At 34.1% G+C, this 23,117-nt stretch overlaps 1 protein-coding gene across 1 annotated transcript in view; it reads right to left on the reverse strand.

Moving 5' to 3' along the window:
* ACTR3 (actin related protein 3) overlaps positions 1-23,117 on the reverse strand; it is a 61,425-nt gene that overhangs the window by 22,873 nt on the left and 15,435 nt on the right. Inside the window, exons 2-6 of the mRNA XM_080798052.1 lie at positions 12,245-12,300; positions 9,134-9,258; positions 6,500-6,610; positions 3,112-3,207; positions 1,311-1,418 (exon numbers count right to left, since the gene is read on the reverse strand). Of these exons, the coding sequence (XP_080654178.1) occupies positions 1,311-1,418; positions 3,112-3,207; positions 6,500-6,610; positions 9,134-9,258; positions 12,245-12,300 (496 nt within the window). The remainder of the gene's footprint in view (positions 1-1,310; positions 1,419-3,111; positions 3,208-6,499; positions 6,611-9,133; positions 9,259-12,244; positions 12,301-23,117) is intronic.

Consider the following 23,117-nt stretch of genomic DNA (forward strand, 5'->3'; position numbering starts at 1 on the left):
AAGTTCAAAATAATTTCATTTCTTACAGGACAGTCAATATAATAATATAATAAATTTTAAAAATATACCTTTCTATACATCTATCAGTATGATTTCAAGTAGTCATTTTTAATGTATTAGGCACAATTAAAAACCCTATTTTGTCGGGGCACCTGGGTGGCTCAGTGGGTTAAAGCCTATGCCTTTGGCTCAGGTCATGATCTCAGGGTCCTGGGATTGAGCCCCGCATCGGGCACTCCGCTCCGCGGAGAGCCTGCTTCCTCCTCTCTCTCTGCCTGCCTCTCTGCCTACTTGTAATCTCTGTCTGTCAAATAAATAAATAAAATCTTTAAAAAAAAAAAAAAAAAACCTAATTTGTCATTAAGAATTGGAAGCACAAAGGCCTTGGCAGAAAAAATGCCTCTCTGACAAATAATCCAATCTGATGCATTTTTTTTAATATACTTTACTAAATACAAACCATAAAAAGCACAATTGTAACTTGACTTTTTTATTAAAAAAAAAAAAAAAAATTTCCAGGGGCACCTGGCTGGCTGAGTCAGTAGAACATGTGACTCTTGATCTTGGGGTCTTGAGTTCAAGCCCCACACAGAGCATAGAGCTTAATTACAATAAATAAATAAAAATAATTCCCAAAAGTCATTAATGGCCACGTGCTTATAACAAATTGTTAGTTAACCTATGCACCAAACTGAAATCTGTTATTTAAGGATAAGAGAGACTACCAACTGGCTAATCCATGTAACACAGATACATCCAAACTATAAGACAGAATTCCATGTTTAAGAAAAGAAAGGCATAGTGGCACCTGGGTGGTGCAGTGGGTTAAGCATCTGCCTTCGGCTCAGGTCCTAATCCCAGGGTCCTGGGATCTTGCCCCGCATCGGGCTCCCTGCTGAGCAGGGAGTCTGCTCCTACCTCTGCCTCTGCCTCTTCCTCCCCACCACCATTCATGCTCTCACTCGCACTCAAATAAATATAATCTTAAAAAAAAAAAAAAGGCATAATATCTTTTACCATTCCTGTTACTCCAACATTTTCTAATTATGAATTAGAAACAATTTCTACTATTTTTAAATCATATTCTAATTATAGTACAAACCTACAGAGCAGAAGAAAGATTTTGGAATTTCTTTATAGAATTTTAATATTAACTTGAGCAAAACACAGCCCTAGATGAACAAATGGCCAAATCAGTGCAAATTTTTCAAATGTTTAAAATTTTTTAAAAGTAGTATTAATTCGTATCATTTAACTCTGCCAGATACGTTATCTGATAGGACTATTTGGTAATTTTAAAATATCCTTACCACTGGAATGACATGGGTGACACCATCTCCACTGTCTATTACTGTACCAGTCAATGTCCGTTCTCCTACTTGTCTTGAGGTCCAAGAGGCAGCTAAGGCAAGAACAGCCTTAGACCAAAAAATATGACAGGCAAGAAAATAAAAACAAGCACAAAGAGTTAATAGAAAAAAGTATTTCATGGAGTACTTCAATTTTAAATGTGCAGTTGACTCTGGAACAACACCAGGGTTAGGTGCGCTGATCCCTCCAACACAAGCAGTCGAAAATCCAAGTATAACTTCTGACTCTCCAAAAACTGAACTACCAAGTGTCTACTGTTGACTAGAACACATAAACAGTAGATTAACACAGATTTTGTATGTTGTATCATATACTGTATTCTTATAATAAAATAAGAGAAAAAAATGTTAAGAAAATCATAAGGGAGACAAACATTTATAGTACTCTATCTACTGAAAAAAATCTGCATGTAAGTGGACCTATGCAGTTCAAACCTGTACTGTTCAAGGGTCAACTACAGTCATCTCTGACAAGAAAATACATAAAATTAATTTACATTATGCAATAAAATTATTCACATACTACAATTTAAGAAAAACGTAACAAGCTTGTATTTACTTCTAGAGGCATATTTGTAAATTTCCCATGTTTTTATGCAGGTCAAAATGGGGAAGCCTAACATCAAGTATCACAGCACTAAGACTGCTAGGACTTAAAATGATGTTTATATGGGCTAGCCTGTATACAAACCACAAAGTGTAAGTAAGGTAAAGAAATACACAAACACCCAATTACTAGTTATTCCATACATAGACGGCTATAAACAAGTATCTCTATCAAGATAAGCTCCAAATTTTTAACTGCAACATGCATTTAGGAATATATAACAAGTTAATTAACCACAGGAAAAGCCATTATATACTTCTAAATATCATGAGTTAATTAGGAAACAAAGTTGATGAAATTATATTTTTCTATGAAAAAGACTGGCATGGGCAATAAAGTACAATTCTTTTTTTTTAAGTTTACAAATTAAGAAATTAACACAGCTAATTCATTTTTTAAAAACCGAATTTCATACAATCCAAGCCTCCAACAAATGTCCAATAATTAAAAACAGAGCTAAACTTTTACCTACTTGCAATATAATAGCTGAAAGGGACCTAGAAAGTTATCCAGGACATCCTCCTATTTTAACAGAATCACACATCATAATCACTGTTACCTAAGAGAACTATACAATAGTTTATATACCTATTAAGCAGTTGTGATACGCTAGGCATCACATTCGCTACAGGGTAAGAGGTGAGCTGTGATCCTGAGAGGTGGGAGAGAAGCCATTCCATGAAGATACATTTACAAAGTAAGCTCAATATTATTGGAATTTATATTAATAAATTATTACAGGAATTTATGACACACAGAATACAGAGGGGCACAAAAGAGAAAGTGGTCAAATATATCTAGCAGTAAGTGAATCAAAAAAATGAAAAAAGGACATAACAAATGTTTCAAGGATAAACGAATATGTATATAAAGTTCTTGACCTGAAATAAACACTCGGTAAATATTAATACCCTTATTTCCGTCCCATGAAAAGCCTTAAATTATCTACAGATCAATAACTTACTTCCTTCAACATTTCTCTTTTACAAACTCCTATTTCCTATGATTTCTAAATTATTGATTCAGGAGAGAAAAATGATATGCTCTGAGGTCATAAAAAATATATATTTAAGAGTGAATTAACCAGATAAAAATTCAAGAGTCAAGCTGATCTTGACTTGTGAACTTTCTTACCTGCACAGCAATGTACAAGCCTGGAACATTGAAGGATTCAAACATTATTTCAGCAGTATATTCCCTGTTTTCTGGAGTATTCAGTGGAGGTTCAGTCTATTAAATTGAATAACATTTTAAGCAGACAAAACCAGATTATTTTGGCAACTTTTAGGCAATTTTTAAATAAAAAATAATTTATGTTAGAATTTTTATTTAAAAATCTTAAATTCAGAGATACAAAGACAGACCAAAAAAAGAAAAATTTTATAAAGAATTCAAACAGATCTACACACATATGAAAAGAATATATTCACACAAAAAAAAGAAACCAAATTTCAACATTACACCATTAAATACTTATAAAAGGAATGAGAGGGAGAAAGGAGACCTAGTCAAATCATCTTATAAAAGGGTAATGACAGACCTCCAGGGAGACATAACAACGGTGTTTCTAGTGGCAGAATTCTCACCTATGTAATGTTTTCAGCAGGATGTACCAGGTCTGTTTATAACTACAGTAAATAAGCCAAGATTCTACAAATTTATGCCATGCTTCTTGGAAACTGTTATTTAAGTGATGTAACTGTTAAGAGTATTAAAATGGAGATATTTATGGGCGCCTGGGTGGCTCAGTGGGTTAAAGCCGCTGCCTTCAGCTCGGTCCCAGCGTCCTGGGATCGAGCCCCGCATCCCGCACCCGGCTCCCTGCTCAGCAGGGAGCCTGCTTCCTGCTTCCTCCTTTCTCTCTCTGCCTGCCTCTCTGCCTACTTGCGATCTGTCTGTCAAATAAATAAATAAAATCTTTAAAAGAAAAAAAAAAGGAGATATTTACACAGTTCTCTTCAGTTTATATGACCATATACATCACTTAGAAACCTGCAGATTTAAGTCTGGGCCAGAACACATTCTAATGAGACAAGAGAGGACTGAGGAAACAGTACTTGCAATCCTGGACTTCATGTTTCCCATAATGTCTCGTGATTACTTAAATCATTTAAATTATTAAAGCTTGAAACTGGGTAAGACCTGATTCTTATGAATCTGATCTGACAATCCTTGTTTTCTCAAATATCTAAAATGAAAGGCAAAACTTTTAAACTTCAGAAATGCAGAGAAATGATGTTTTTACCTTGAGGTAAGAATGACTCCTTAAATGTCAAGAACACAAATTACAGAGAAACATGAATAAAACTTGAATTCATTGCAAATTAAATCTTTTTGTTAATTTAAGAAAACACTGTAAGGCTTTTAAAAAATGGTCAACTAGGAGTAGACTTTGTGCCTACATAAAACCTTTAATAGCTAAAACTACCTGATGTGTTTAAACTTATTGAAAGGAGTTTTGGAACTATTTTTCAAGGCTTTGGAGATAATTTAGTGACAGATACATACTAAGCAAACTGAAAAAATCAAGTTAAATTATAAACTCTAAGAAAAACGTAAGGTCTATATAAAATAAAACATAATCAGAACTCCTCCCAAGGAAAATATACTAATAGCTAATAAGCACATAAAAAAGTGCTAAACATCATTAGTCATCAGGAAAATGCAAATTAAAACCAAAATGAGAAATTTTACACACCCACCAGAATGGCTAAATTTAAAAAGACTGACACACCAATTGCTGGATAGAGCAACCAGATTGCTAACACACTGCTGGTGGGTGTGCACAAAGGTACAACCCCTTGGAAAGAGCTCTGAGAATTTCCTATAAAACCAATCGTGGACCTACCCTACAACACAGCAATTTGGTATGTAGGTATTTATGTAAGACAAATGAAAACATGTCCACAAAAAGACTCGCATAAGAATGTTCACAATAACCAAATTGTTATTAACAGTCAAAAACTAGAAAAAGCCCAGGTAATCATCAAAAAACAAACGGATAGTGAGGCATATTCATACAACAGAATATGATCCAGCAACAAATTACCAATATATGCAACAATGTGAATGAGTCTCAAAAGAGCATAACTTGTATAATTCTATTTATATAAGCCTCAAACATAGACCAAACCAATCCGTGCTGGAAAATGAGAACAGTGGTTGCCTCTAGGACACAGGGGCAGGAATTAACCAGGAAAGGGCAGTGGAAAACTTTCCAGGCTGATAGTAATGTTCTATATCTTGATAACAGTTTAGGTTACACAGATGTATGCATCTGTTAAAAACAGGAGCTGGGCAAACTGTATCATGCATTCTATAAGACAAATCCATCTCACCACTTGTTTTTGTAAACACAATTTTACTGAAACAGATTTAGGTATCATCTAAGGCTGCTTTCCTGATACAACAGCAGAGCTACAGAGACCAGATGGCACTCAAAGCCAAAAATATTTACTATCTGGACCTTCAGAGAAAATCTGCCAATGCATGATCAATACCCACAGAATTGCAGAGTTAAGATTTATACATTTTATAGCATATGAATTTTATATATACAAAAGAACCATAACCAAATAATGAACTCTAGGTGATGATATGCATGCTAATGTATTTAGGGGTGAAACTACTCCACCTGCAACTCATTTTGAAGTAATTAAAAATATAAGATGGAGTGATAGATAACCTGATAGATATCATAAAGCAATTATAATAAAATACTTGGGTCTAGGTTGTGTACACACAAGTATTTAAAGTTCTTTCAACTTTATGTTTATGGTCTACCCATAAACAGTATTCACAAATTATAATAAAATATAGAACATTGATTTCATATAACTATATTGTAAAGAGGGGGAGAAGACAGGGATTTTGTGTTAAGAGAAGGCGGGTAAAATAAAACCCTCATCTTTCCCACTTAGGAAGTCAGTAGGTAGTGTCAAGTATTTAAATAAACAATAAACAGAAAACATGTTTAAATTTATGAGATAACTATTAAAAAGCTCTTTAAAAATTTAAACAGTTTGTCTCTAGATAATATGAATCAAAGGCTGGGAAAGGTGAGGAAGGAGAGTGCTACTTTTTTTGTTTTAAATCTTAGAGCATTTGATTTTTGTAAGCAATAAACATGCACTGCTTTGATAAAAATAAGTTTAAAAATTACATTGTATTTTTGCTGCCAAGAATTACTAAAGAAATAATAATCAGACCAGTTATAAAAAAAGGCAAAGTGCCGTATTTCCAACTTTTTTTGAACCTTACTGTTCCTATCATAAAGATTACATATTAATTATGAAAAGAACTTTTTCTAAGTGCCTAAGCCTCAGTACTTCAACATATTACAACCCTACTGAAACCCAGAACTGGACGATCTTAAAGACAGTACAGCATTATAACAAAGTCTTTTAGACATAGGACAATTTAATAAACAATAAAGTATGCCCTAGTGAGTACAGATGTGATAAAAACACTCTCAATGAGTTTCTTCGAAAATGTCCTTGGTGAAATTGTAATTTGTACTTACCAAAAGAAAATAATGGTCTTCTGGTTCTGCCCTTAAATATTTAAAGATCACTTGTTCCATAAACCTTTCCATCAAGTCCCAATCTTCAACTATACCATGGCGAATTGGCCACTATTAAAACACAAAACATAAATGAAATCCTTTAATGTCAAAAGTAAATAAAACTACCAAAAACGGAGATTATTAAATCAGGACAGCATTTTTCAGGTGTGATTTAATGATACTGTAGATCACCCTTAGGAGACACATACTTTACTATTTAGAGAGCAATGGCATTATTCCCCCAACATATTTTAAGATGGTTCAATTAAAATACATAATGTAAATATTAGGAAGAGAATCATCAGAGCAATTCTGTGATAAACAAACGAAGAAGGATAAAGATTATTATATACAATGGGATTTAACAAAGAGCTTAATAATAATCTGAGCACAAAGAATCTAAAACTAAGTAAGTTTGGTGCGTTTGGTTTTTTTTTTAAGATTTTTATTTATTTGAGAGAGAGGGAGAGAGAGCACGCAAGTGAGCAGGGGGAGCAGGAGAGGGAGAAGAGATTTTCAAGCAGACTCCCCACTGAACCCGACCTCAGGACCCTGAGATCATGAAGTGAACATAAACCAAGAGCAGACGCTTAACTGACTAAGCCACCCAGGCACCCCAAGAAATTTGGTTTTAAAAGAGGAAAGCAACAGCTAAAAGGCTCCTGAGGAAAAAGAACAGGAAAAAAGACTGAGGAAAGTTTTATTGTTTTGGTTTGTTTGTAGCATATGGAAGACTTAAAAATGTATTTAAGAGAACAGAATCAGTGCAGAAAACTCTGGCCTCTTAGCTCACTGACTTCATCACCTTCAAAGATTTCTTTTCGCTGTTTTGATCTTTGTATCACTATCACATCTCTAAATTCCTAAAATCCAAATACATCCCTCTCTGACCACAACCCATTCTCCCCCTACCACACTCTAGCAGCCCGCTATACTTCTGATCACAATTACACTTTCAGTCCACTGGCTCTTGTAATTATTCCCTAGCCATCAAACCTGCCCAAACAAACACAAACACATACATAGAGTTTAGATTTTATGCTCCATCACTTTGAGTATTCTTATTTCCTTCTGTCATTCCACCTATCAAAACCCAACCTAGCATGATCCTTCAATAAACTTGCCTATACCCACAATGCTGATAACTAACTAGGTGGATAAAATTAAGATTTCGTAGTTGCTATTCTCAAATGAACCTAACTTTGCATGGCAAGTCTTTGTTTCCCTACTCTGTTCATCTTCACTCTTCACAATGATAATTTTAAATGTTCTCCCTATCACTCATTATTTCACCTTCTCCCCCGACTCCTTGGGCAGCAGAGATGATGTCACCATGTATTTCACAGGGAAAGCAGAGGCCAAAAGTCAGGAGTCAATGTCCCTTCACCAAATCTATAAAACTGATTCTGTACTTATCCATTTCACTTTTTTATAATACAAGAGACCCTCCACATTTCAATTAGATCATCTGTGCTGTGGATCCCATTCCTCCAGCTTTCTCAGAGACCTGGGGATTGAACTCCATCTTTCCTGTTACTTAAATCTAATGGCTCTTTCACGTTATCATTTAAACATCTCTTCCATCTTAACTCCACAACTTGTCTATGCAACTATCTCTGCCTCCCAATCACACCCAAACCTCACTGAATATTACTGTCATTTTTTCCTGGCCTAACATTCACAATCTGACCTACCTGAACCCAGCCTCACTGGGTTCTCACTCTTCTAAAACTATTCTTATTAAGGTTACAAATGACATCCTTGTAGCTAAAGACATAAATAATGTATGGGCTCTAGCTTACTTGATAGGGTAGCAGCATTCCACACTGTTTACATTCCTTCCCGTCTAGCGCAGTCTCTCTAACCACGGCTTCTCAGTCTCCTTCGTAGGCTTTTCGTCTTCTACCCAAACCTAAATGGTACATTGAACAGGCTCCATCTTGGGCCTCTTCCCAAGTACACCCCCCTAAACAATCTCATCCTTTCTAGAGGTTAACTGATACCTTCCAAATATTTGTCTCCAGCTGTCTTATTTCAGAGCTCCAAGAGCCACATTATTTAACACCCTAACAATGTGTAAGATGTCTCTCACGTACCTCAAACACAACATTCAAAACTAAACATGTATCTAGATGTGGCAATATGGAGGCAAAAGAAAGCCATTCACATCGACAGCTTTGAGATCTAATGAGTATGGAAAAGTAAATACTGCTCATTTGGGTGAAAATTTTCCTCCCAGGATTAAAAAAAAAATGTTAAAGCAAGATTGGGAAAAGCCACAGGGAAAAAGAAATTTCTATGGTGAAGAAGTTGAGGATATTAGGCCTGTAACTGAGTAAAATTCCAGACTGCACAATCACTGAACTAATTATTTTTGAAGATTTTATTTATTCATTTGTGAGAGAGAGTGAGCACAAGCAGGGGGAGAAGCAGGCAGAGGGAGAAGCACGTTCCCAGCCAAGTAAGGAGTCCAATGCGGTACTCGATCCCATAACCTGAGCCAAAGGCAGACGCTTAACTGACTTAGCCACGCATGTATCCCAAATTAATTTTTAGAAGAAAATATTATTTTTATAAATCATAAAAATATACCTTTGTTGCATACGTAGGTTTTTCTATTGCTTCATCACCAATAAAGAAGTCTAGGTCATCAACACCTTTCATCACCCTCCTTTGAGCTTGATCACCCACTTTTGCAGACTCCTTAATAGCAATACCTTAATAATAAAAGTTATTTATACATGTCAAAGTTTGTTTTCAAATGAGACAAAATTTTAACTTATAGTTCTTTCATTATAAAGTATTATTAAACAAAACATGATCTAACATACTTAATCTGTTAAAGTTAAAGCACAGAGGTCATTTAAGAAATTGATAACAAAATTCATTTAACACAATGAAATCTCAACTTCCAGCCAAGGCTTCAAGTGTAAAAAGCCCAAAAAAAAGTACCGTTGTGGGAATGTTTCAGCTGTATTTTTAAAAACTATGTAAGCTCTATTTCTATTTAAGTAAAATTATAATCCTACAAAGTCAATCAATATATACTTGATGGAAATCACAAAGAAAAAACTAAAGAATACTAACAAATGAAAATAGGAAAATTGCAAGGGGAATTAAAAAAAAAAAAAGCTGTCTTCCTATTTGCACTATTACAGACTTGCAATTTAAAAATAACACTGGCATTGGGTTCTGTTAAACTCTAATCACATATACAAAGGGAAATTCCAAATCATTTAGGTAAAAATCAAAATAATCCCCTCAAATAATTTCAGAAATCCAGCACACCGTTTTTGACCTAAGAGTTGTGACATATTTTAAATTAAGTCATAAATTTCTGAATCTGTCAAGTTAAGCAGTCATTCATTAAAAATAGTAACCTGCATGCACTTAAATACTAAACTTTTATTTAATAACAATTATATCCCTAATAAGATGGATAGAAAATACTGAATGAATGACATTCTAAATCCAGTTTACTCCTTCAAAATTTTAGAAAGCTTTTCTAGTATTTATAATGTACACAGACATAAAGACAGCTCACTTTAAGTTCCCTGAAAAGCAGATATATGCAAATAACCTAGAACTATATAAACAGGCTTTCCAGATCAAACATCCATGCTCATCAGTGGCAATCAACTGTATCTAAACTGGTTATAAACACTGGATTTGCACCATTAAAATCGGTGGAAAAAAAAAAAAAAACCCCAAATCAAAAACCTTCTTTCAATAGGAAAATGGATTTTTAACATGCTGCAACTTCTCATAAGAAACACAATGAAAACTAAAATTGCATATTTTGGCAAAGAGATGAAAACAGAGACTGGATACAATGGTGATAAGATCCTAAGGTTCAAAAGATCAATATATGGGTCTCCAACAAAGACAACACAACCACTTAAGAACATAAAACATCAGTAATCTCATGAAATAAATGTGTAACCACAACATAAACCTTATGAAAGATTATAAATTATGAAATAACAAATTTGGCATTTTATGGGTTGAACTGTCTTCCCAAAAGTTATGCTCAAGTCCAAACCCCCAGTACCTGAGAATGTGACCTTATTTGGAAATAGAGTTGTGTGAGTTAAAATGAGATTATTAGGGTAGACCCTAATCCATTATGACTACTGTCCTTATAGAAAAGGGAATTTGGACTCAGCCACACAGAGAAGACAGACAATGTGAAGACAAGGAGAAGACAGCCATGTGACTGGAGTGGTACAAACAGAAGCAAGGTAATACCAAGCATTGTCAGCAAACATGGGAAGTTAGAAGAGGCAAGGAGGGTTTCTCCCCTAGAGCTGTCAGCAAGATTATGGCCCTGCTGACAACACCCTGATTTGGACTTCTAGCCTTCAGACCATAAGTTCCTAATGTTTTAAGCCACCCAGTTTTTGGTACTGTGTTATGGTGGTCTTAATATATATATATTTTATATATATATATAACATACATAATATGTGTGTATATTACATATGCATATGTATATTATTTATATGTGTGTGTTATATGTGTGTGTGTCTATATATATGAATGTATATATGTGTGTGCGTATATATATATATAAAAAATTTTGATAAATGTGAAATATGAGAAATGCATTAATTTTGTCCTTGCTATATTAATTACAAAACCACTGACCTATTCATGTCCAATGAGTGCCCATTTGAAACTAAAGATTGGCAGTTTTTGATAAGCCCAATAATTTCTACCTTGCTCTCAACCTCACTGATTGAAACCTAAGTTTCTTTCTCTACTATCCTACAGGTTTATTTTCCTATTTCCTTATTTTCATAAATTAAGAATAAAATACACAAAAATATTTATTCATATAAACTCCTGTGTAAAACTGGTGACACTCTAGAAGCCAGCATCACCAAGCAATGGCTCCAGAGGTTTTTCATCTGATACATTCAAGTCTTCATATGGCAGTAGGACAAGTAGATCAGAGGTATTCCTATATATATAATGTACAAAAGGTAAACTATTTGAAAGTCAAAAGTACAAAAGTATGTCTATCAAGAACCAGGTACATAATCCATACTAACAAATAAGAACACTAACAGACCAAGTATGAGAGTATTTTTCTTAAAACTACTAACAAACTACTAAAAGCTGACGGCCAGCCCAGTGTGAAGTTAACAACAGGACAGAACAAAAACAATGGAAAATAGCTTAAGTCAATCAACATCTCTAAAAATGAGATGTCATCCTTCTTTTGAAACACGGACTCAGGGATGTCATCAGGGATGTCAATAAGCCCAGGCCTGGCAAACGGTAATCATGTCCACACACCAAAGAACAGTCTTCATATACATGTGAACACACTGTTAACAGCAATATCCTCAAAGCAAAAAATATTTATTTTTGTCTTTAAAAGGAGACATTTGGTAGATTTGGTAAACAAAGAACTAAACAGCTAAAATGAATGGTGAGAGGTTTGGAAACAAGGTCACACTCAGCAAACCATTTTTTTTTGTTTTTTCTTTTTCATAATTTTATTTTTTTTATAAACATATAATGTATTATTAGCCCCAGGGGTACAGGTCTGTGAATCGCCAGGTTTACACACTTCACGCAAACCATGTTTTTAAAGAACTAAATCTTATACAGTGTCAGAAACAATTATCTTTTACTTTAACTACTACAGAAAAAGATCTTTAAATCAGCTTATTTGTGACTTAAAAGAATACTTACAGGAAGGGATGATAAACTGTGGTTCTGTATTTCCAGCATATCCTAGCTTTGTATACCTGCAAAACAAAAAGGGAAATTATAAGGATTTCACTAATATCTTAGCAATTACAAATTTATTTCTTAGATTTCCATTTGTTATTAAGTGTGATTCCACTGTGGGTAAATATACAAAATTCTATAGCTTCAATGTATTTAAGCATCCCTACTTTCCAAAGCTATACCAAAATTATAGCCACAGCTTTTAAGAAATTCTACTTCTAGAAACAGATCCTACAGGGATATTCATACATACGTGAAATAATATGCAACAAGACCATTTGCTATAATCTTGCTTATAACAGCAAAAGACAGCAAATAACTTAAACATGAAGTGAGAAACTAGTTAAACATGCTGAATTGATACTGTTACGTTATGCAGCTATTTAAAAAGATTGAAGAAGCTTTTTATGGACTAATAGGGAACAATCTCCAAAATGTATTGTTAACTGAACAAAGCAAGGGAATGAACAATGTTTTAAGTATGCTATAGTTGTACAAAAGTAAGGGAGAGGAGTAAGAGCATATAAAATATATTTGATTGTACGGGCATAGAATATCTCTGGAAGAATATAAAGCAATCATTAATTTCGCTTGTCTCTAGGGAAGAAACTGGGTAGGTGACAGACAGGAGTGATGAGTTTTTTTTTTTAATATTTTTCATACCATTTGAATTCATTACTATTCAAAATAACTGTAAATTTTAAATGTTTTGCCACAGTGGAGTCAGCCTCTAATCTTACAACAGGAAAATAATAACAATGATGATTAGGAACTATAAAAGCTGAGCTTTGATAAGCTGCATGTTGTGGGCTACACAGGAGATAGCTGGACTTCTGTGGCCATGCATGAAAACCTACTAATGATGACTAGGCTTTAAATAGAAAGTGACAGCATTTTACATTATTCCATATTCAAATTCACTGCTAAAGAGCAGACAGGTAAACTGCTGTGAAATTCTTGAATTCTAATAATATCTGCACAATTTTTCCCCCCTAATATAAGAAGGAGGAAAAAAAAAAGCTCTCTTTGGGGGATATTTTAGTCCCAAAACTAAGTTCAAGAACTAAGAGTGCCAAATATGCTAAATCACTAAATAAAAGCAGACAACATAAACTGATCCAAATGGGATATGCTCTGACTAAACCTCTTCCAAGATTCCCCACTGTCCGCGTTTGAAAAATCAACAAGCAAAACTTCTTTGCAAGACATACAGAAGAGCTCCCTTAATACCTGGCTCTTTATCACCTTTTCCAGCAGCCCTGACACACTACACCAGTCTCCCTAGCCATAAAACAGCTAACAATCTCTGGACAAACCAACTCATGTGCATGGCACAAAGCCATTACCAACACTGTTCTAACTACAAGAGATGCTCCCCTTTCAATGCTGAATGCAGCTAAACTCTTACCCATCCTACAAAATTCAAGTTAAGTATCACTGCCTCTATATGAAAATTTCCCTAATCTTCCAACAGTATGCTTTGCCCCTACAATAGACAAATGGAACTGACTTATGTCTTATTATAATAAAGACTTACAAAACAAGATAGTCTAAAACTGTCTGAGCCACAACACCCTAAAAGTCTACTCTCTAAACACCTAATTATTCCTTCATCTAATCCCTCCACTTTTTTTGTGCCATTAGTCACTAAGCAATTCAAGTCATTATACACAAAACCCTTACAGAATACCTTACTTCCAATTCGATGACCCCTACAAAGACTAATCTCCCTAAAAATCACTGCCTAACTCAAAAATCCTCAAATGAAGCTGTACTGCCTCCAAAACTTGTTCCCATTTCTATAAAATGATTCACTGCAAGTAATTCCGAATGTCCCTTTCAGATAAAAAAAAAAAGTTACATGATTCTGATTCCTTCAGCTGAATATTATAGTACTTCATAATAAGCCACAATTAAACTTTTTAAGTGTCTCCCATCATTTGCTTCCATGAATTCAGCTCAAAATACACTAGACTTGTTACTCATTTTCTCCTACATGACTTGCAATTTCCCCATCACATGTGATCTGTGCCTACATTGCACCCTCTCAAAATGCTCCCACCACAACTTAGGACTCCTTCATGAAGTCCTTCCTGATCATTTTAACTATCAGTAATTCAATAAACTCTATTTCAACAACCACTCACTATACAGGCCTATATTGTTATTTTCATGTGCGTAAATACCATCTCCCAAATACGGCAGTAAGATATTTGAAGTAGAAACCATATTATAGTAGAAATTTCCTTAAGGAAACCTCCATTTATCAAGTTCACCAGATTAATCAATATTCCATCCCTGGTTAAAATCAAATCCCCTAGGCTGAGCATATTCAGCAATAAATTACTTTCAGAACAAACACCAAAAGAAGAATCTAATGAAGGTAATATAGAAGAGTCAATACATCACCAAAATAAATGTGCTCTTCCCCAAAAGACAAAATTAGCTACCTATAATATATCAACCATATGGATATACCACAACATTTAATCATTTCTACTACATTTTTAATACCATAGCCAAATAACTTCATGACACTGGATTTAGCAATGATTTCTTGAATCTGATACTAAAAGCACAGGCAATAACAAAAAAATAAACTAGACATGATCAAAATTTGTAACTTTTCTGCACCACAGGACACCATCAACAGAGTGCAAAGACACCCATGGAATGTAAAAAAACAAAAAACAAAAAACAAAACAAAACAAAAAAAACCCACCTACAAATCATACACACACAGTTCCCAACTTAGAATGATTTGCCTTCAAAATTTTTTTTACTTTACAATGGTGCAAAAGTGATATGCACTCAGAAACTGTACTGTGATTTTTTAATTTTGATCTTTTCCTGGACTAGCAATATGCAGTATGATACATCTGGTGATGCTGGACAACAGCAGTGAGCCTCAGCTCCCAGTCAGCCACGTGATCATAATAAATAATGAATACACTTACAATCACTCTGTACCCATACAACTATTCTGTTTTTTACTTGAGGAAAGCAGTCAACAAATTACATATTACCTTATTATAAAACAGACTTTCTAGGGGCACCTGGGTGGCTCAGTGGGTTAAAGCCTCTGCCTTCGGCTCAGGTCATGATCCCAGCGTCCTGGGATCGAGCCCCGCATCGGGCTCTCTGCTCAGCGGGGAGCCTGCTTCCTCCTCTCTCTCTGCCTGCCTCTCTGCCTACTTGTGATCTCTGTCTGTCAAATAAATAAAAGAAATCTTAAAAAAAAAAAAAACAGACTTTCTATTAGATTATTTTACCCAAATGTAGACTAATTTAAGCTTTTGAACATATTTAAAGTAGGCTAGGCTAAGTTACGGTGTTTGCTACTTTATATGTACTAAATACATTTCAATGTAGGGTATTTCCAGCTTACAATAGGTTTATCCAGATGTGAGCTCATTGTTAAGTGAAGGAAGATCTTTACTTGATAAAGAGTTAATATCCAGAATATATAAAGTACTCCTACAACTCAACCACAAAATAAACAATACAATTAAAAAATGAGCAAAGCACTTGATAGACATTTCTCCAAAAAAGATATACAAAAAGCCAATACACACAGGAAAGATGCTCAACATCATTAAAAACTAAGGAAATATAAATCAAAACCAAATTAAATGTCAGTTCATACCCATTAGATTGGCTATAACAGAAAGGAAGGAATGGAGGGAGGGAGTGAAGGAGGAAAAAGAAAGGAAAAGGACAAATGTTGGTGAGACTGTAGAGATACTGGAACCATTGCACATTCCTGATAGTAAGGTAAATGGTACAGCTGCTGTAGAAAACAATGTGACAATTCTTCTCATAATTACTATAGGATCCAGTAATGCCATTTCTGGGTATATACCCAAAAGAAAAAGCAGGGGCGTGAAGACCAATGTCCATAGCAATATTATGTATATAAGCCAAAAGGTGGAAGCAACTTTAGTGTCCCCTGTCATGTGAAAGGATAAACAAAATGTGGTAAATACATCATACAGTAGAATATTAGCCTTAAAAAGGAAGGAAATCCTGACATATGTTACAACATGGGTGAACCTTGAGAACATCATGCTAAGTGAAATAAGCCAATCACAAAAGGTCAAATATTTTATGATTCTACTTATATGAAGTACCAAGAGTAGTCAAATTTATAGACAGAAAGTAGGACATACCAGTCAGTTTGGAAGTTCCAGTTTGAGAAGATGAAAAAGTTCCTAAGATGGAGGTGATAGTTGCACAATAATGTGAATATACTCAATGCCACTAAACTGCACACTTAACAATGTTCTGATGTGTGTATTTTACCATAATTTTAAAGAAAACCTAAACTTTGTAGCTACCTGAAAAATAATTAAATTGAGTACATGCCATACCATACATGCTTAAGTAATATAAATCTAAATGCATCAAAGATTAAAAGGGAAGAAAAATTAAACCGTAAGTCCTAAGATATAGGATAAAATGTAGACTTTCTAACTAAAATTTAAAATCCAGACACTAGAACAGGTATTTCAACTACATAAGAATTAAATACGTCTTCACAAAACATACCAAAAGTAGCCAAAAGAAAAATGACCAACAGAGAAAAACTGTACTCAAAGACAAAGAATTAATCTCCTTAATATATATATAGGAAACCCAGAATGTGATAAGGGAGAAAGGGAAATAAAGAGGAAAGGAGGGAAGAAAGGAAGAAGGAAAGGCAAGACAGTGGCCACTTGAGGAAAAAGAAATAGAAATAGCTATAAATGAAAAGGGGCTCAACTCTTTGGGTTTAAAACAATGCAGATTAAAAGTACACTGAGATAACATTCATACATTTATAGATGGAATGCAAGATAATACGGTTACTTTGGAAAACATCTGAACATTCACTTACCATATGACCCAGCAATTCTACCTCTAGTACATACCCCCCAAAATAAAAACACATGTCCACACAAAGATGTGAACACGCTTGTTCAAAACAGCATTATTCATATGGCCCAAAACTGTAAGCAAAACATAAGTTCATCAACAAGAAAATAGATAAACAAGGGTGATATCTTAATATAAACCAAAATTACTCTACACATGAAGAATTTAAAAATGTAACCCATTCTCCAGGGGAAAGTATTCAACATAAGACAAAATGACCCAAATGTTGGAATTATCAGATAAAGACTGGAAAGAAGTTATGACAATGAAATAAAGAAAAGTACACTTTTTTTTAAGGGAAGTGCACTTATAATGATTAATAACATAGTAAACATCACCAGAAACTCTAAAACTACATAAAGTACAAATGGAATTCTAGAACTGAACAATGCAATACCAGATATACAAAAATCACCGAATGAGCTAAACAGAACACAGGTTAAAGAGGGTAAAAGAGGAAATAATCAGTGAACCTGAAAGCAGATCAGTAGAAATTATCTAATCTGAAAAAGGAGATGGGAAAAAATTGAAAGAAGAAACATGAAGGAAAAAAAGAACAGAGTCTCTGAAATTTGGGAGACAGTATGAAAAAGGTGATATACTGAAGTCCCAGACAGAGAAGACACAGGGTACTAAACACTTTCTGAAGGAATAAATGACAGAAAACTTTACCAATTTAGTGAAAGACATCAATTTATAATCTAGAAGGCTCAAACAACAACAAAACGGAGCAGAATAAATACAAAGAAACCATACCTAGGCACATCACAGACAAACTAAAAATCAAAGATAAAGAAAAAGTACTGAAAGCAGCCAGAGGAAAAGGCCCATGAACAAGAAACAAAATTCAAATTACTACCTCCTTCTGAGAAACTACGAAGCCCCAGAAGACAGTGGAAAAACATTTTTGAAGTCTGAAGAAGATAGGAAACAGTTTTCCAAAATCTACAGGAACAAAATATCCTTCAAAAATGAAAGTGAAATAAAGACACTTTCAAACAAAAGAAACTCACTACCCTGAAACCTGGACTAAAAGTTTTTCCACACTGAGGGAAAATGATACCAGTGGGACACTGAGGCATTAATAAAGAACATCAGAAACAGTAAACAGGTAAATGTAAAAGATATTTTTTACATTTAGTTTTTTAAACATACGTATAACTAAAGCAAAAACTATATTACCTTACAGAGAATTATACTGTATGTAGAAGTAATATCTATGACAAACACAGCATAAAAGAACAGAGGGAAGCTCTGGCATGGGAAGCAGCAGGCAGGGGAATTAACAGACTTCCTGAGATGCCGGGTCTCTAATCTTTGCATGAAGTTTTAAATTAACTCTAAAGAAACAGTGAGTAGCAACTTTTCTTAAAGATGTATATTGTAGGGACGCCTGGGTGGCTCAGTTGGTTAAGCAGCTGCCTTCGGCTCAGGTCATGATCCCAGGGTCTTGGGATCGAGTCCCACATCAGACTCCTTGCTCAGCGGGGAGCCTGCTTCTCCCTCTGCCTCTGCCTGCCTCTCTGTCTGCCTGCGCTCACTCTCTCTGACAAATGAATAAATAAAATTTAAAAAAAAAAAAGATGTATATTGTAGTCCCTCGAGCAATCACTAAAAAATGCCAAGAGGTATAATTAAAAAACCATAGGTAAATTAAAAAGGCATTCCGAAAAATATTCAAATAATTCAAAAAAAGGAAGGAAAGAGGAAAAGAACATCAAACAGGGACAATAAATTCTTTAAAATAAATACACAAAACAGTACACCTAAGTCCAACCATAACCATTATTACATTAAAAGAGACAAAACTCTCCAAAAAGAGTTGATTTAAAAATAATAAAGTAAGCCCCAACTATGCTGTCTGCATGATACGCACTTTAAATACAAAGATGGAGAATGAAAATGGATGGAAAGCAAAAAGCAAGCCTACGAAAAGCTGGAGTGGCTATATGGATATCAAATAAAACTGCTCTTTAAGAAAAAGAGTAAATACCAGAGATAGAGTAATTTTATAATAATAAAAGGATAAATTCATCAAGACATAACAGTCTTAAATGTCTATGTGCCTATTAACATGTTTCAACATACTTCAAATGTTATCATAATTGAATGCTGAGATAATTCAACCCTCACAGTAGGAACTTTTGTCACCTATCTCTTAGTTAATGGATAAAATGATACACACACACCCCCAGAATCAGTACAAGCATAGAGGATCAACATTAATAACCATTTTGATCTAACTAATCTTTACAGAATATACTCAAGAAATACAGATTATGAATTCTTACTAAGTACATATGGTATTCATCTGGACCATGGATGAGTAAACTACGGCCCAAAAATAAAATTCTAAGTGTGCTCTGTCTTAGTATCACTAGTGAATTTAAAATAGTTTTTTTGGGTTTTGGGGGGGGGGGGTTTGTTTTGGTTTTTTTTTTTTTTTTGCATTTTGGGAGAAGGAAGAGAAGTGAAAAAGTAGGAGAGGAAAGCAGCAGCATAAACCATGCCTGGTCCACTGGCTTAAAACAAAGATGATATGTGGCCCACAAAGCCGAAAATGTTTACTATTTGGTCTTTTACAGAGAAGTCTGCCAATCTCTGACCTCGGCCATATGCTAAGCCATAAAACAAATCTCAATAAATGTAAAAGATTAAAATCATAAATACAACGTTCTCTGACTAAAAAGGAATTAAGTCAGAAACCAATAGCAATAAGGTACCTAAATAAACCCCAAACATTTGGAAATTAAACACTTCTGACTATAATCCATGATTCAAGGAAAAAATCACAAGGGAAATTATTTTAAGTTGATTAGCAATGAAAATAAAAATTTTAACATCAAAATGTGTGGGATGCAGCTAAAACAGTGCTTAAAAGGAAAATTCCAATTTTCAGTGCTTAAGCTGGAAAAAACTGAAAGGTCTAAAATCAGAGACCTAAAATTCCACCTTAAAAAGTTAGAGAAAGGAAAGAAAGCAAAGTAAACCCAAAAAAAATAGAAATAAACAATAAATAAGAAGGGAAAATCAAGTTCATAGGAAAGAAATAGAGAAAATTAACAAGAAAAACATGGTACCAGGAAAAAGGGTGACCAAGAAAAAACAGTATGGAAATTGCCAGCAAAAAGAGTGGAAAGCTGGTTAACACTACAAATAATACACATGAAAATGGTAAAAATATATATATATATACACACACACACACACACACACATATATATATATATATATATAGAACCATGCCATCATATTAAACTCAAGATGTAATGGACAAAATTACTTCAAAGATACGATTTACCGAAATCAACACAAGATGAAACAAAAAACCTATTTGAATTAGCCCACAGTTATTAAAGAAATTATCAGTAACCTTTCCAAAAAGCAAACTGCAGGCCCAGGTTTCACTGGTAAACTATATCACTCATTTAAGGAAGAAATAACAATCATTTTACATAAGTTCTTTCAGGAAAAAGGAAAAAGCTCATCCCAAACCCTTTCATGAGGACAGCCTAATTCTAATACCAAAATCAGAGACAGACGTTTCAAATAGAGAAAATGACAGGACAATATCCATCATGAATACAGCCGCAAAACTTCTTAACAAAACAAATACAACAATATGCAAAAAAGATATACATATACTATAACTATGGAAGACTTATTTAGCCCAAGAATCCAAACTTGATTTAATAGTTGAAAAATCAAGCCTCTGCTTTTTTAGAACATCTCAATTAATTTCACTAGTTTGAAGACCACTCCTCAACATGCTATGGTCTGATGCCTACTTACCTCCCCAGGCTCTTCTAAATACCCACTTCACTTTCATAACCCTCAACCCCTGTTATATCTGAAACACACAGTTATACTCTTATTAAAAAGTCTTGATAACTGGTTAGGAATAGCACACATAAATCCTAGCACTTACATGACATAAATGCTCATTCTTCTTTTTGTTTTTGTTTTATTTCACCCCAATCCTTCGTATCCTCACAGGCCCTTTTCAAATCTCTCATATTCATCATTCCTTTTGGACACATTGAATTTTCATAGCATGATTCTAAGCAAAATTAGTAGAGTCCTAATGCCTTCCAACTTACCATTTTTAAATAAATGGTGTGTACTTTTGTGTGTTCGTGTGTGTACTTTTATTATTGTTTATTACCTTGCACTTGTTACTCTGCACTACCTTAAGAATACTTTCAAACCTAGTCCTTTTTTAATGTCAATTCTAAACAGGAAAATTACATTTTTTGAATACCCTGAAATCTCAAAGATACTTTCAAAAGTGGTATCTTTTTTTGATGTCAACTGTAAACAGAGATTTACATTTACATACAGAGTAGAAATAAAATTACACATCAACAATTCTATTACAGAATGCTAGAATATGCATACATTTTTTCTTCAGGAACTCTATAAAAGAAACAGTAAATTGTCATTGTCTCCAGGCAGCACGATGGAGAGAAGGGAGAATATTGTTTTCTAAATTTACACTCTTCTGTCTTAAATGATCTAACAATACACGTTACTTTTTTTTTAAGTAAAAGCACTCTGAACTGACTACATTTGCCCATCATTAAAATTTTAATAATACTGAAAAAAATGTTAAGTTTTCCAACCATGCCTATATCCCCTAGCCACCCAGGCGCCATCCCAAGAGTAAATCTCTTACATATCCCAAAGATCATTCATACATGAACTTGCATATGTATTACTTTGATTTAAAACATGTTACTGGGCAAAGTCTGAGTACACTTTCTTTACACTCTCCTGTATTTAAAAAGAAAGTGTAATTTCCCAAATGGTTTTTAAAAAGAGACCATAAAATGAAAAAGGCAAAGCTATCCTACCTAAGGTTTATGAAATGCATAAGCACAATACAGTATTTTGGAAAACTAAACCAAAATTTCCCTTTGTGACCCAAGGCAGCAAGCTAAATTTACAAAAACTCCCTGAACTATATACAGCAATGAAAAAAATCTCCGATGTTGATCTGGGCCAGCAAGGAGGGAAAAGGAATTGGAAATGGCTTAGAGAAGGGAACAGAGAATTCAAAAAACACTTCTGAAGTTATCAAAGACTTGGTGACTAGAAGAATGGTAGTGGAAATATAATGAAATTATAAGAGGGATGACCTGCACTGGGAGTAATGAATGGCAAAACACAAACAAGTTTTATGTAAGAAATGGTTGGTCTATCATGGTCCTAACTGCCTCTGAGGTAGGGAAAAGTAGATCTGGGAATGAGAATAGTTATCAATAACTCACTCTCGCTCTTAAAAAAAATGAAACAAATATGATAAAATGCTAGCAGGCAATAATTCCGATAAATAGGAGTATCTGTCCTATTATTCATCGTACTTCTCTAAAAGAAAATAATTCATTTAAGGAAAGAATATTTTCAAGTAGTAAAACCAGTTATGCTTGTTAAAAACATTAGCATCCCTTATGTTGGATATTAGTTTTGATTCTACAAATTCAAATCTTCCTTATTAAAAGCATGTAGTTGACAAAGAGTACTTTTACTTAATACAATGGTTCACATTTGTTTTTGCTTTGAAAACTATCTCAAAGCAAAAAGCTATTTGAAGATTCTAGTATGTTACTAATATTGAACCACTAAATGGGAACAAAATCTTAAAAAAAAAATAGTTCGAAATGAACTAGAATAAAAATCATTACAGAAAAGAACAAACATGTATTAAGGTTATCAAAGTAAATTCAGTTAATAACCTACAGTCTATGTAAGGGAGAAACAGCACTAGAATTTTAACCTTCCATGTTTCCACAGTCTTAAACCATATAACAAAATGAATGTGAGACTCAAACTTTAGGATAGAAAGAACCTTAATGATCTAGTGCAACCCAGTTTTCCGAAACTTCTGGGTATGAACAACCACTAATTTAAAGCTGAAAGA

This window comes from Martes martes (assembly GCF_963455335.1).
Source record: "Martes martes genome assembly, chromosome: 3".
Classification (NCBI taxonomy): Eukaryota; Metazoa; Chordata; class Mammalia; order Carnivora; family Mustelidae; genus Martes; species Martes martes.